The sequence below is a fragment of the Papaver somniferum genome, chromosome 9 (assembly GCF_003573695.1).
Source record: "Papaver somniferum cultivar HN1 chromosome 9, ASM357369v1, whole genome shotgun sequence".
NCBI lineage: Eukaryota > Viridiplantae > Streptophyta > Magnoliopsida > Ranunculales > Papaveraceae > Papaver > Papaver somniferum.
In genome coordinates, this window is record NC_039366.1 from 204,259,322 (window position 1) to 204,276,565 (window position 17,244).

Below are 17,244 nucleotides of genomic sequence, written 5' to 3' on the forward strand. Positions count from 1 at the left end.
GTTTTCTTCAAAAGTCTGAAAAGATCCTTTTTACCATTATCACTACAATAACTTTTGAAAATCCATCACTTATGTCATTTATGCATTATCCAAAATGCAATATCATTTGTATTAGCTAAAAATCCAGTAACAAATGCGAGTCTGCTTGATTAAAATGCAATAACACAACTGCACTTTTCATAAAATCGATGTCTTCTTTATAATTCAGGTACCCATTGATTAGTTTTTTACATTGCAGCTAAGAAAATTCATTATATATATATAAATATAAATTTCAGCATACATAGTGGCTTCTCCAAGTATTCCTAACTTATTTGGACAAGTATGACATTAGTCACTACTCATTGCCACTAAAAATTATATGTATACATTAAAAAGGAACAATCTAGATATGAACTCTACAATCTAATGCTGAATTCTTGTCTCATTCACATTTATAGATAAGTGACTAATGATTTTCATGTAGACCTCACTTAGAGCAACGTGATCATGGGGTACTTCATTTCCAAGTATATTACCACACGCAACACCATGTGATCACAAGGTTAATTAGGAACTAAAAACAATATCAATTCAGTTAACTTACAAATGCTTTTAAATTAGGGATTTATGATAGTGTTGATGCCGATTATATATGAAAACAGAGATCTAGATGATTTTGGCAGAGAAGTTATAGATCTAAATATATAGATAAGATTAAATTCACATGTATTATAAATGGAAAGATGAAATTAACAAAACAATGACAAAATTCAACAAAAGCATCTCCAGAACACATAAAAAATAAATCAGAATCTGTAAGAGTTGAATTAGATATGGAACTTACTTCCATTAACAGATGCAATCACATCTTCTTGGTTCATCTTTTTTGGTCACGAGGAATCTGATATTTCCGTAAATTGAATGAAAAATTGAAGGCTAAACGGAGTTGAATAAACTAAATCAGAGATTTTTATGAATAAATCAAACCTAAAAAGAAAAAAAAACAACACCAAATCGTCTCTATCTGTAATTCTCTCTCGAAAGATCAGGATGAATAAAACATCAAAAGGCTAATTATGGAAATAAGAAAAATCGCAATATCTAAATCGACTAAAATTTGGACTAACTCGTAGAGAACTGGACTGAACTGTTCACGCGTTTGAAAAATTGGACTAACGAGTACTAGGCCTCAGAGGCTAGCACTAGAGTATCCAAAGCCCAATAACTTTGGGACTAAATGTTAATTTCTACAAGGGATATGGATGCTTTTGGCGACCATGCCGTACATTGGGCTAATGAGGTGCGCCTTAAGTTTAGACATGATTTAGTGCGGGATACTATTGCTGACATGTGTTTTCGAGCAGGGGTTCCAACTAGAAAGGAGGTTGACTTGGGTTTTCTCTCCAATAAAGGAACTGCTTTGAGACTAGCTGATGTACTCGTACATAATTGGGATAATTGGCGTGACGTGTGCTTCTATGTGACTAGTGTTTCATCCTTTACTGGAGGCAGAGTCCGTACCTTTTTCGATGGGGATTGCTATCAAGAATGTTGTCTCTAAGAAAAATGCCAAATATTAGGAAGAGTATATGACACAAGGCTTTGGTTTTGGGGTTCTTGCTTTTACCACTTTGGGAGAGCTTGGTGATGATATCACGGATTTTCTGAAATATTTGTGTAATTACATTGCTAGTTATGATGCTAATGTGCGTATTAGATATTTTCTTTTTCATAGGCTAGAAGTTGTAACGCTTAGAACGCTTAAGAATTTCACATTTGTGTGCCTTTAACAATTTTGGGTGCCTTAACATAAAATTATAGTTTCTAAATAGGGGGTTTATCCTAATCTAAATCATGTGTGCCTTAATGGTAAATATAATTTCCAAAATATTGAGTTTGTCTTAATCCAAATTTTTGGTGCCTTTACAAGCCTGATGCATGATTCACACATGTCCTACTTAGAGACATGCAAGGGCGCCTCTGTAATTTAGAACAAAAATAAAATCCGAAGTAAAACAAACCAGCTGAAACGGGTTTCCACTTACTGATCCCCGGTTCTTCTATTTCTCACTCTTTCCGTCTGTGACTGGTTCTTCTGAAAACCAAGAGTTTCAGATGAGTGAATATGAGATAGGGAGAAGCAAATATTGAATTCAAAAAGATTGTTTTTCTTTTTTTCTTCTTCTTGTCTAGACTATGAAAATAAAAAGGAGAGAAGGAAATTAGAACTTGAGTAAAAGGTATGTTCGTAATCATGTTGTTGTTTCCATTTAAAGATTTGATTTCAATTGGTCCTGACTTGAAATTGTTGAGTTCTCTAATCAGAGTTCTTATAATATTTGGGAATTTCTCATAATTAGATTATTAAGCTTCAAATCAGATAAATTAACAATATGGGTATGTGTAATTTCGCCCAAATTCATGTTGTACGGAAGATAATTTCTCATTCCCTGTTTGTTACTTGTAAACCCTAGAAAGTCTGTCTTTGTTTTACCATTATTGTTAGATCAAGTGGTTGGATTTTGAAGAAATTTGAGTATGTCAGACCTTGTTATGTTATTTATGTTCGACTAAAATCTTAGGATGATCAGGTCGCAGATGCTACTGGAAAGTTTGATTGAACTGATATATATTTTCCAGGGTTGCAATCATCTCTGAATACATGGTATAAACTGCAAAGCAGTAACCAAGGCATTCAGATGATATGAACAACTTTGTAAAGTTATGCTAAACCGCATAGCGACTACCTACGTACCCTCTATGTTGCTCCAAGAGATCAAGCACGACCGTAGTTCGTGAAATTTGCTTTAGATAGTATGGACTGCTTGTCATGGCAGTAACTATTTCTATCCATAGCAGTAACTATCTTACCGTTCGATAGTATGAGTTGCACATCACCGACGATCACCTTATCTGTCATCCATTACTGACAAGATGTCAGCACATACATGTACCTGCCACTCGATATAGAAACAATCTACAACTGTATTGTATGTTTAATAATGAATACATGCCACATGTTACTCAAGTAGGAATATACAGTACAGCTCAAAGACCTACGGAACATATAAAACCACGTCCAATATTCAGTCATTTCCACCATATGCCTAATTACCGCTAAGTTGTATATTATGTCGGTTGTCACTGAAGAGTAAGTAGCACATGCTAATTTAACATAAAATGTACCGAATCCAGAATTTGATGAGTACCTCTGGTATGACTTCCGTATAGTTAACCTTTTAGATCCAAGTCAATGTGACCAATAAACTAAATAAAACAACCTTAAGTTGTATGTACAACCATCATTCATTCTTATCCAAGTCCATGCATGCAAATATGTACTACAACACAGAGCGCAATAAATATCCAAACTGCAAGGTCTTCTGATATTGATTTTTTAGAGATTAATTATACACATTATACCCATATCCTTAATTTCATATCAACACAATCAGTACCAGGCCCGTGAATATTATCCTAACCATTTTATGAATATAAAATTAGTACCATGGTCTTGTTTTTCCAAAGTCATCTCATGGATAAATCGACATGAGTGCATGTACAATGCTCTGACTCACTAGTCTTCACCAATCACCACTTACGAAATAGATTAGAAATCTAGTTACTAGTACAGTATAGACTGTAGAATTGTACTCACTTAAAAGCTTTGCCTTCAAAACAATGATTAAGATCAAATACCATCACACCCATGAGTAACTAGTCATCCAAATAATAACAGATTGTTCTGAGGCATTGCATAGGCTATTCAAAGTAAACGTGAGGCTAGATTTCACGGTATAAAATAATCTACCACATGGTCAACTCATTTACATGAATAAAACTTAACACATGCCTTGTAGTCCATATACAATATATAGTAGGTTTGAATTATAATGAGCGGTGTGCTCATAGTTAAGTAATTCAGAACACATAATTAAAAGAAAGAAAAATCAAAACTCACATGGTCTGTAGCAACACTAATCCAGAAAACTACATAATTAGTTAGATTCTCATGGCCCAACACTTTGGCAAGGTGCTACTACCACTAATGAGTATGAAACAAAATATGCTTGCTTAATAGCAAGTTATGTATTCAATTCACAAAAGATTGTCTCGTACACAACTCAAGCAAAAATTCTAAGGTGTATAAAAACAATAACTACACAAAGAATTAACTTTTCAACTCCATGGTATCATTAGCTTATAAGGAAACCATCATACTCAATTATATATCCTACGTAAGGCCCGCAACTGTAAGTTTAAATCCTTTAACATTCATACTCATGGCTATACACAATTTCTGTTTTCAGAATGCTGTCACACTTTGTAAAAAAAAAATCAACACAAAATGACATCCGATTATCCTTGAATTTAAACAGTATCTTGATGACTGAATTTCACAAAACATATCCAGAAATCATGCTGACGGTTCATTAAAGAGATGTGCACATTTCTATCTGACTGCTTTTACTATGGAAAAACAGAATTCAATCTCGATCCTTCCATACTTTGGAGCACCTAAAATGATCAGAACTTCATGAAAATTTTACAGTGGGTTACCTATATATATACAAACATGATACTGAAATCTTAGATTCATCCGATAAAGAGATAATGAGAATAGCTACAAACAGTTGTCTGTCCAGAGTTTCATTTCAGCTAACTGCATTCTCAGTTCAATCAAACTTTCCAGTAGCATCTGTGACCTAATCGTCCTAAGATTTTAGTCAAACATAAATAATATACCAAGGTATGACATACTCAAATTTTGTCAAAATCCAACCACTTAATCTAACAATAATTGTAAAACAAAGACAGACTTTCTAGGGTTTACAAGTAACAAAGAGGGAATGATAAATTATCTTCCATACAACATGAATTTGGGGGAAACTTTCCAACCAGGTCCCATTAATTGATAATAACGATATCGTGGAAATGCGTCCTTCCATTCGTCTTTGTCACCTATGTTAGATATCGGATCCTGCTGGCCGCCGAAAGGGATTCTTGTTTTAGATCCTTGGGCAATCCCTTTTCTTAATACCCTTATTCTCCTTTCATCTGGAGCTGCCGTAACTTGGGCTCATCATGCTATACTCGCCCTGACTCACCCTCCGTGGACGAACCTTGCGGAGGAACCCTTAGGTTTTCGGGGCATTGGATTCTTACCAATGTTTGCATTACTCAAGCCGACATTCTCGCTTCCGCTTCGTCCACACCTGCTCGCGCTGGTGCTACACATACCCATATCGTTAATTTGCATGATTTGAAGCTTAATAATTGAATTATTAGAAATTCCCAAATATCATAAGAACCATAACGAAAGAAGTCAAACAATTTCAAGTCAGGATTAATTGAAATCAAATCTTTAAATGGAAACAACAACATGATTACAAACAGACCCTTTACTCAAAATCAAAGAACAACATCAATTATGAACAAGGATTTAAGGTAAAATGAAACTGAAGTTGAGAAGAATAATTTCCCATACCTCCTTGCTACTCCAAGTCCAAGGTTACATCACAACATCACAACATCAATCATATACTTCTGCAAATTCCAAGTATAATTTCCAGTCAAGTTTCCTACTAATTTCTGATCTTAATAATTTAAAAGATCAGATCTTAATAAAATATAAATAATTTAAAAGACAAACTAAAGTTTGGGAGGTGGTCAGGTCCGATCCCATGACCTCTACGTCGAATTTCACTCAAACACCCTCAACAACTAAAAGATTCCCAACCTCCGTTTCATTTTTCTGTCCGCTAAATTTACGCGATCACCATTCATTTTTCGACTTATCTATAAAACTGTTTAAAAGAAAACGAAAAATAAATTACGACTCCACCTTTTTTGAGGGGCATTTTCGAATTTTCATTAATAGAAGACACCAAATCCAATCTTTTTGCGTCAAATTGAAAAAAGAAAATCATGCTTGCTTCGCTCCGTCACCTAATCACATATGCCATACTTGATAATGTTCACGTTCTAAATCACTCATTTCAACAACAGGCGGATGTCCACTAGGATACATTATCTTATACATCTCATCATCGTGTGCTTTTAGGGCAACCCTGCATTTTTCCCAAGCCTCTTCATAATCAGGCACATCTTCCATATGTTTCAAATCAGGATACAGTATCTTATCCATCTCTTCCGAGAAAACAGGGGAACCCCCGACGTCTTTTAGAGGTAAACATCTATAAGGATTGTCAGCTTCACCATCACGTAATAAATCTTCATGGCGTTGATCAGCAAGGTCAAGTTCATCTTCACGTTCAAGTTCACTGCCATTAGTAGAGAGCAAACTAGTTAATTTGTAGTCTTACTAATGAACTGATCACCATACTAATAACACTCTGGTGACGTAGCTGTTGTGATATATCTATTTCAAATTTCAGAATTTTCAGCTTCACATTTTTATTTTATTTTCTTTCGGAGACTAATAACACGAGAACTCAAACCACTTTTAACCTCCAGTATGAAATTTCATCCTCTGGCGGACTAGAATAGAAAGAATAAGAAATGGTACCTTTCGGAAGCAAAGAAACCCTTGCTAGGAACTTCAATCCACAATAGCTTCTCACTACTGTTGCCACAAAAACAAAATTATTTAGGTGACTCAATAACAACGATAGCGATACCAATAAAAATAATTAATACCTATCGAGTATGTGGATAAGGAATCCAGATGAAGTCTTTGGCTTTCTTTCCACTCTTGCGGATATCATCAGCACTGCCATGAATAAAAACCAAGAAAACATTCATAACAAGAGCAGTATTTAAGGGTTTAGATTCTATGAGTTGATAATAGCATGTACCTGACAAGTGGATGTCCTCTTTGTCTAAAAACTTCTGCATAAACCACAATAAATTCAGTAAGAATCGATACATATACTCGTCCAACAAATCGAAACATTAAACATCCAAACAAAACATTAAACAATATTACCAACTGCATAGTGGACGGGAATCCCTTCATCATTGATAATTGTTGCTTTGCTGGATTCGGGAGTAGATTGATCAGTAGGAGGAGAATTGGCTGAATCTGATGAGTACATGTCTCTGTTAGCCATGTACTCATGTAAGAATCTGGTGGTGCTGGGTATGATCCCTATGATCTTCAAACGTATGTGGAATTCTTTCTGCAAGTTCTTATCCAATTTCCTTGAAGAAATATAAAAGATGCACAATAAGAAATCAATAACGCTAGAAGATATAGGGAACGCAATAACTGATAGAAATCGGAGTACGTATTTAATATCAAACCTAGCAATGAATAATCCAGTACTTACGCATAGTCAGGTCCTCTGTAATATATATTTTCATCATCCGGAGCATCTTCATACTTGATACAGAAACTGTCTATCGAAAAGTCATCTGGATAGGCAATGACACCGTACTCCAAAGTAGTCCCGAGACAATTCGTACGAGATACAACTAAGCGAATGCTGGATTGTGGATCACTAACACTATCCTTGTGTTGGTCATGATTCTGGTTATCCATTTCATCACCTCTTTCTTCGACAGTAGAGGAACATTCTGCAGGCATGTGAACTATGACTTTGATATCATCACCCCGGTATTCTCTAGTCAATGTTACCGCTTGCTTTCCTGGTTTATCTTCAATTTCGAATGGAAAATCACTTGGTATCCGCACAACCTAACGAACTCATAAAGACATCCCATTTGATCATCTCCGTCCTGTATACAAATCTTGATTATAGCTTACTAACTATTGCAAAGCAGTTTGTGGTGTTCGACACCCACTGTTAACTCTATATGAGGAGATATAGGTGGGAGGTTCACATCTACTAGTGTAGGCCACACACTCGGTCATACTCAACTTAACTAGTGAACTAGGCCCAAAATATATAGTCAATCTTGATTGTTGGGCATAAGCACATTAACTTCAACGGATTTCTAACTATCGGGCTATGCCCCCCACTAATAACCTGTAGAAAAATTTATTAATTGGATTTCTCAAGAATAAATTGTTGATAAATAAATTATTTTGTGAATAAATAAGTATAAAAATAAACATACTAATGTAACAACCATGGATGGATCCACTGACATTGTTATTCGGACACTATCTCACACTCTGGACGCCATTTTTTAACTTAAGGAACTTAAATGGTGACGTGTTTGAAGCGAATATTTTGGGGATAATTTTTTCTTACGAAGCTCTACATTCCTGCAAAAATGAGCACATTCAAAGAGGTGTAAAACCACCATCTACTACATTGAAAATCAGCCGTTAGAAATCAACCAATTTTTAACAGATAAAATTAAGATTATAGAAGATAATGGTATTTCAGAATGTACTCATTTAAAACAGTGTGATTCAACAGTTGAATGGAGTCCAAAATGTGAGATAATGTGAGTGGATCCGCCCTCTAACTTACATACTAAAAATTTGAGTATTATTTGTGCACATTTATACTAAAATTGTGTGTGGCTGACAAGCGCATCAAAACGTATGATGCGGACACAACACCAAGATCGAAGTGTCCAATGCTACACAGATCGTTACTGAACATTTTTTATATCACTGTTGTGACCATTATCAACAACTACACAAAGCGCGTTTTTTATTTGATAATCTAGGATTTCTATTCTCACATCTTTCAGCGAGCCAAAAATATGGAGTAAGAAACAAGGGCTATAATCAAATTCTAATCCGCAAAAGAATGGAAAATCTTTCAATTTGATGGTCACAGCACAGCTAAACACTAAGACCACCACAGTACATGACACTGTATCGCTATTAGTATCTTAGATAAATCAACTATTAATTATTAGAAATTGAAGACAGTAGGAGGTAAAATTGGAATGAGTATATGTTAAAATTATGACCCTATACATTAACAGATAGAATTGAGTACAGAAATTAAGGAAACAACATACCTTGTTAAGAACTAGACGGTGATCTCTTATTATTATTCTCAGCGAGAGAAGAGAACAACTGAAGATTTAGAGGCCGAAATACTTCTTGTTTATAAATCAGACTCCGGCTAATATTGGTACTTGTGTTCTTCAATTGGGGGTTGATGAAGCTGTAATTTCTACGAGGAGTCATCCTCTGTTATGGTTCAAGACCTAAATAACTAACAGGGATTCAAACTAGCAAGAAATAGTTGTAGAGAATGAAATTGAGAGATGAGTTAAGAGTGAATTGCAGAACAAGGAAGAGAAGTTATAGAAGTTGTAATTGTATTCATGAACAACTGAGTTACAAGACTCAAGTATTTATAGTACCATTGCTTGGTGAACAAGCCTTCTAGTTCATCCCATAACTACTTTTAAGGAAACCAAACTAAATAAGGAAAAGCTAAGAAAGGAAATATGTGTAGGAGGTGTGGAGTCACAACATCCCACCCTGCTTGAAATAAGACTTGTCCTCAAGTATGAAACTCAGGAAAACGTAGAAGGAGTTCATCAGCGTCCTCCCATGTGGCTTCTGTAGAAGCTCGATTTTTCCACTGAATGAGCCATTTTGTGCCAGCAACAGTACCCTTTTTATACATCTTACGATCCAAGATTGATTCAGGTTCCCATTTGTCATAGTCCACTGTAACAGGGAGTTCAGTCTGAACAATGTCAGATGTGCCAAGTTTGAGTTTTAAAAGTGAGACATGAAACACAGGATGAATTTTACTTGTAGCAGGTAACTCCAGTCTATAAGCTACGGTGCCAATCCTTTCAAGAATCTTAAATGGTCCATAAAACTTGGGTGAAAGCTTGGAAAAAGATGAAGTTGCAGCAGTTGTCTGACGGTACGGTTGCAGTCTGAGAAAAACAAAATCTCCAACTGAAAAACTTCGTTCTGTTCTATGAGCATCTGCATAAACTTTCATTCTGGATTGAGCATCTTGTAAGTTAGACTTCAAAATCACCAAAACCTGATCTCTAGCTTGCAATACTACATCAACAGCATGTACAGTGGTAGAGTTAGAGATATATGTTGAAATCGTAGGAGGAAGCCTGCTATAAACTGCCTGATAAGGACTTATCTTGATGGCAGTATGAAATCTAGTATTATAGCACCATTCAGCCCACGGTAACCATCTGAGCCATTCACTAGGTTTAATACTAGCAAAACAACGTAAATAGCATTCCAAAGTTCGATTTGTAACCTCAGTTAAACCATCAGACTGAGGATGATAGGCAGAACTTCGACAAAGTTGAGTGTGTTGTAGTGAAAAAAAAACTTCCCAAAATTGACTCATAGAAAGTGAATCTCTGTCACTGGTGATGCTCTTAGGCATGCCATGCAAACGAACTATTTCTCGCACAAAAACCTCAGCCACAGTGTCAGCTGAATAAGGATGTATGAGTGGCACAAAATGTGCATATCTGGATAAACGATCCACCACAACTAAAATAGATGTCCTTTTATTTGATGGTGGTAATCCATTAATGAAATCCATAGATATATCCAACCAAATATCCGTAGGAATGGATAAAGGATGCAGTAGGCCTGGAGGAGATATTGATTCTACCTTATTGCGTTGGCAAACGTCACAAGAAGAAATATAGTCTTTAATTGTCTTCTTCATGCCAGACCAATAAAAATTTTGTTGAAGACGCTTATAAGTACGTAAGTATCCTGCATGTCCACCAGTTGGAGTGGAATGAAACTCACTCAACAGTTTTGAGCACCATAAGGAAGTAGAGACAACAACGATTCGGTTTTTGTAACGAAGAATTCCTTCAGTATAAGAGTAGTGTGTCAAACAATCTGGTTGTGCACGCAATTTTCCAATTATCAAACTTAATGCAGCATCATTATGGCATTCTTGGACAATGTCAACAATGCCCGAAAAAATTGGAGAAGTAATTGCCAATAATTGACAATCATTAATACGAGATAAAGCATCAGCCGCCGTATTTAAAACTCCAGACTTGTAAATTATCTCATAATCATAACCAAGCAACTTGGACAACCATTTCTGTTGTTCAATGGAAGAAATACGTTGTTCTAAAAAGAATTTGAGGCTCTTATGATCGGTGTAAATCTTAAAATGTCGACCAAGTAAGTAAGGTCTCCATTTATTAACCGCATTAACAATGGACAACATCTCTTTATCATAAACGGAGAGATTGAGATTCTTACCTGAAAGAGATTTACTGTAGTAAGCAACATGCCTCTTGTCTTGAAGTAAAACTGCTCCTAAGCCATTTCCAGAAGCATCACACTCCAAACAAAAAATTTTGGTAAAATCTGGTGTACTAGTTAAAGCTTGCTTAAGATGTATAAAAGCCGTAGTTGCCTCAGGAGTCCAGACAAAGGCATCCAACTTAAGGAGTTGTGTAAGCGGGGCACTGATCTTGCCATAATTTCTGACAAACTTGCGGTAGTACCCAGCTAATCCTAAAAAACCTCTCAAGGCTTTCACAGTATTAGGAATGGGCCAACTAGTGATGCAAGATATCTTATCTGAGTCTACAGAAACACCATCTGAAGAAACTCGATGACCCAAATAACTGATTGATTGTTGAGCAAATTCACACTTTTGCTTCTTGAGGAAGATTTGATGTGCTCGTAAAACCTCAAATACCAAAGTAATATGGTGGATATGCTCAGATTCAGACTTGCTGTAGATAAGTATATCATCGAAAAATACCAACACAAACTTTCGAAGAAAAGGTCTGAGAATTTCATTCATCAGGCTTTGGAAAATCGCAGGAGCATTAGACAATCCAAACGGCATCACTAAAAATTCATAATGTCCGTCATGTGTGCGAAAAGCTGTCTTATGTATATCATCAGGATGTACACGAATTTGATGGTAACCAGATCGCATATCAATTTTGGAGAATATAACTGCACCACATAGTTCATCCACTATAGGAATGGGAAATCTATCCTTGACAGTAACCTTATTAAGAGCTCTTTAATCCACACACATACGCCAAGAACCATCCTTTTTTCGAACCAAGAGTACTGGAGAAGAAAATGGACTAGAACTAGTTCGAATCAAACCTGTATCTAAGAGTTCTTGAACAATCTTTTCAATTTCTGCCTTCTGAAAATAGGGGTATCCATAGGGTATAACATTAAATGGTGATGTATTAGGAAGTAAAGGAATACAATGATCATACTTTCTCGGAGGTGGTAAAGCAGTAGGTGAAGCAAACAAATCAGAAAATAGTAAAAGCAAGTCAGAGACTGCAGTGGGTACCTGAGAGTGAATTTCTGAAGTAGTCGGAGATGGCACCAATTGCAAGAAAAAACCATGTTGAGTATCTTGAAAGACCTTGTGCATGAAAGAGACATCCAACAATAAAATGGAAGTAGAATTGTTGCCCACTAACATATGTTCTCGACCATTGGCAGTAAACTGCATATGTAATTTATCAAAATCCCAAGAAATATTACCTAAGGTTCTCAGCCAGTCCACCCCAAGTACTGCCTCACAACCACTCAATTCTAGTAAGAAAAAATCAGTAGTGCACATGTAAGACTGTAATTCTAAGGAAACATCAGAACAAAGTCCTTGTGTTTTTAGAATTCCTCCATTACCCACCAAAACATTCATATGATCAGCAGCTGTCTTCTGGAGAACACCACATCGTTTAGCAACAGAAGGGTGTAGGAAATTATGGGTTGATCCGGAATCAAGTAAAATAGTGAGTGTGTGACCAGCAATTCTACCAGTAACACGCATAGTGTTTGGAAAAGAAGTGCCAGTGAAAGCATGGAATGAAATGGTGGGGTCAGAATATATCTGATTTGCAGCCGCAGGAGTAATTATCTCGTCAGTAAGAGACGCAGGTGGATACTCATCATCTTCAACATGGACTTCTGGAGTCATATCTAAAATCAATAATCTAGAGTTCAATGGCTTTGCACACACATGTCCAGCTTTATACTGTTCATCACAATTGAAACATAGGCCCTGCTCACGTCTTATATGTTTTTCCTCGAGAGATAAACGTTTAACGCCAGCTGGAATGGTAGACTTCTTAAAAGATGTATTAGTTGGATCAAAGGAAGGGGTTGAAGAAGTCGGCTGTCTGTAAGGGTTTTGTCTCGCAATAGATTTGTAAAAAGATGGGTTAAACAGTAACACATCTTCTTGTTTAATAGCCTTTTGAAAAGCAATAGCCAATGTGGGTGGCTCAAAAATTTCCACAACAGATCGAATTTCTCTCTTGAGAGATCGAACAAAGAGATCAATGACATAATCATCTGGTAAATCTGTAACGAAATTTAGCAGTTGTTCAAATTCTCGAATGTGCTCACGCACTGAACCTTGTTGAAGAATTGTGGATAGCGCTAGACGTGGATTGGAAAACTTCTTATCAGCAAAACGTTCACGAACCAGTGAACAAAATTGTGTCCATGTAGGATTAGTGAGCTTTGGTTGAATCCAGCGATACCAAGCATTAGCGTCGCCTTTGAAGGAAGAAGTAGCAATATCAATTTTTACAGCTTCAATTGTATGATGAAGACGAAAATACTGATCTGACTGAAAGATCCATCCAGCAGGATCCGTTCCATCAAAGATAGGAAACTTCAAGTTATTAGGTATTGGAGAACCAAGAATACCACTGCTACCAGAGGTACCGTGAGTGTTACCAGAAGGAACACTGCTGCCATGAGCACTATGCAGACCAGGAGAAGGGGTATTCAAAGGAAAACGTGTAAGCAAGATTGATGCCATGTTACGAGTGACAGTATCAGCAAGATTGGTAGTATCTTGTGTGTGTTGTTGCAGCAAGGTACTCATCTCTCGACGATGTGAAGCTAAAATAGATTCCAAACTGGTATTATGCAAAGTTTGTGTTTTCTGAAGAAGTTCATCAATAACAAATTGGCGAGATTGATCTACCTTCTGAGAATTCTCAACAACAGTCTCCATAAAATTATGGACGGAAGTATCCAAGGTTTGTATGGCAGATATAAGATGGTGAACTTCATCTGTGAGTGTCATTATGCGGAAGCGGAAAAAAAAAAATTTGGGTGTTTTTGAGATAGAGACCTAACCTGCTCTGATGACAGATGTTATGGTTCAAGACCTAAATAACTAACAGGGATTCAAACTAGCAAGAAATAGTTGTAGAGAACGAAATTGAGAGATGAGTTAAGAGTGAATTGCAGAACAAGGAAGAGAAGTTATAGAAGTTGTAATTGTATTCATGAACAACTGAGTTACAAGACTCAAGTATTTATAGTACCATTGCTTGGTGAACAAGCCTTCTAGTTCATTCCATAACTACTTTTAAGGAAACCAAACTAAATAAGGAAAAGCTAAGAAAGAAAATACGTGTAGGAGGTGTGGAGTCACAACATCCTCGTATACTCCAGTAATACTGGGGTTATCGACGCAACAACTTTCTTGATGATTCTCGCCATTTTAATTGATTTGCAGGTATCAGAAATCTCCCTCCACGGGTTAGGGGGTTTGATTTGATTGATTACAAAGAGAGAAGAGAAGAGAATTTAGGGATTGGTTTTTTCGACTTCCAATTTTCAAGAGAATTTCTTTTCTTCATCTACAAATGGATTTGGATTTGGATCTATTTTGTTAAGTTCGTCTGGCCCAATGAAATTTATTTTGTGGAAAATACTAGAATCACCCAACTTAATGGGTTCTATATTCAAGCCCCACCAAATGGATTCATTACTATAAACTTCATAATTAAACTTTTTGATATTTCTAGGCCCAGAATTTTGGATTTCAGGGTTTGGTAATAAAGTTTAGGGTTTGGAAGAAATTTGTAATACCAAAAATGCTCTTTACTATATATACCTAATGAAATAGGCTATGGGTTTCATTTCCAGATTCATTTCCTGTTTCACTTTCTCTCTCTCGGCAAAAGATCTCTTGGCAAAATTGTATATGCATCTTCCTTTCACTAGATTTTCTCTTCATGATATCAAATCTTCCGAATTCGAATTGTTTCTTCACAAAATCGCTGCATTGAAGAACAACAAACAAGTGCATTGATTTTTGATTCGCTGTATTGAAGACGAGAGGAAGAACAACAAGTATTTCCCAGAAAATCGTTGAATTGATTCAGTTGTTTTCAGATCTGACGAGAGGAAGACGCTGCATTGAAGAACAACAAATAGGTTTGTATCAATTTTTATTTTCTGTTTATATAAAATAGGTTTGATTCACTAGTTTTTCTGATCTATTTTTTAATTTCGATTTTCTACTGATTATTGTTTTTTTTGCTTGGATTTTGTTGAGTCTGAGAAGAGGAAGAAGACAGGTTGGAATAGAGAAATCAACATAGTGTGTTTTCGATCTAGTCTTGAATTCCATTGATTTCGATTTTTATGATTTGGATCTTTCTTATTTTGTTTTTATATTTTTTGATTTGGTTGATACTGAGAACAAGATTTGGTTGATATTGAGAACAAGAAGAGAAATAATATTGTTTCAGAAGAAGGAAAACAACAAATCTAGGTACGAATTTTATTTGGCTTGATTTCAAAACTTTTTTCATTTTTTTTTCGATTATTTGTTGTTCTTTGCATGTCCGATCCGAGAATTTTTTGTGTATTTGTTGTTTATATTTTGTTGATACTGAGAGGAGGATGAAGAAACAATTTTGTTTCAAAAGGACAACTTCAAATTGATGTAGACATGCTGTTTTTTGTTACAGTATGTGTAACTTGAGGTTACACATATATGTCCTGTTGTATTTTTAGCATGAAATTTGTATTTTTCTGTTGTTTTTTGTTTTTTGTGAATTTGTTGTGAGTTTTTTATTTGATACTGAGAAGAGGATGAAGAAACAATGTTGTTTTAGAAGAACAACTTCAAATTGATGATGTAGACATGCTGTTTTTTTTTATACAGGATGTGTAACATGAGGTTACACATATATATCATGTTGTATATTTAGCATGGAATTTGTATATATATCTTTCTGTTGTTTTTGTTTTTTGTGAATTTCTTGTGAGTTTTTTGTTTGATACTGAGAAGAGGATGAAGAAACAATGTTGTTGCAGAAGAACAACTTCAAATTGATGATGTAGATATGCTGTTATTTGTTATACAGTATGTGGAACATATGTATCATGTTGTATTTTTAGCATGGAATTTGTATTTTCTGTTGTTTTTTGTTTTTTGTGAATTGTTGTGAATTTTTTGTTTGATACTGAGAAGAGGATGAAGAAACAATGTTGTTTCAGAAGAACAATTTCAAATTGATGATGTAGACATGTTGTTTTTTGTTACAGTATGTGTAACTTCAAGTTACACATATATATATCTGTTGTATATTTAGCATGTGTAACTTGAAGTTACACATACATATCTTGTTGCATGTGTATTTGTAAAAAATTGTAGCATTTGTATCTTTAAGACACATTGTATCTATTGCTTTACGCATATGATATATTTATCCTATTGAATACGTTGATGGCTCATTTAATGTTTAGATTGCTTCATCGGATATATTTTTCACGAGGGGGCAACGCCCCTGAGTGAATTGCGTTCGTATGATTTTTGATATTTTTATTGTATGTTTGTATTTTTCAGGTTGTCATGGCTGTTGTGAGTTGCATGGAACATCGGACATGCAAACTTCCAATATTGGTTTGTCTTGGTTTGGTATCTACTAGTTACACATGCTTTCTAAAATTTCCAAAATATTTTTGATGAAATTATGCTGCTATAAGCATGTGTATCTACTAGTTACACATGCTTTCTAGAATGTGTATCTTCTAGTTACACATGTTTTTAGGATGTTTCAAATTTCAGTAACAATCTTGCTCAAACAGATAAGCTACATGTTCTGTGATTCTCATTACCTTAAAGTTAATCTACATTTCTGTACCTTCGGAAAAGATAATTTAATTCAATATAATCTTATAATGCTTGTCCATGAATGTAAGTTTCTGAGTTTCAATTGCTAAGACATGAATCAAAGTATATCTTTAGTGTTTCTATTTTCAATTTCTAGGACAGTATTGACCAAATAAATTTTCAGAAAAATAAGGTTCTTAATGACTCTATACATTGTTTACGTGTATGTATGGATTGCAGGGAGTGGTGGAGTTGATATTGATACCACAAAAGTGGTTAAGCAGATGAGGATGGTGTTGTCGAGTGAGCTTCAGGTAAATATGAATCATAAAATTTGATTGTGATTTTCACATTTCTATGTATCCATATATGTTGGCATATGGATGTCTAACTGCTAGTTATATGAAACCTGTAACTAGCAGTATGTGTAACTGCTAGTTACACATCCTAGGATATAAAGTTTATGTTCTATATTTGCAGGTTCTTATGAAAA

General features: G+C 35.4%; 1 protein-coding gene across 1 annotated transcript; it reads right to left on the reverse strand.

Annotated features, from left to right (window-relative positions):
- Positions 1-11,879: 11,879 nt before the first annotated feature.
- On the reverse strand, positions 11,880-13,922 carry LOC113313118. Its single transcript, XM_026561837.1, has one exon. It carries the CDS (start codon positions 13,920-13,922, stop codon positions 11,880-11,882), a length of 2,043 nt encoding a protein of 680 aa, XP_026417622.1.
- Between the last annotated feature and the right edge of the window lie 3,322 nt (positions 13,923-17,244).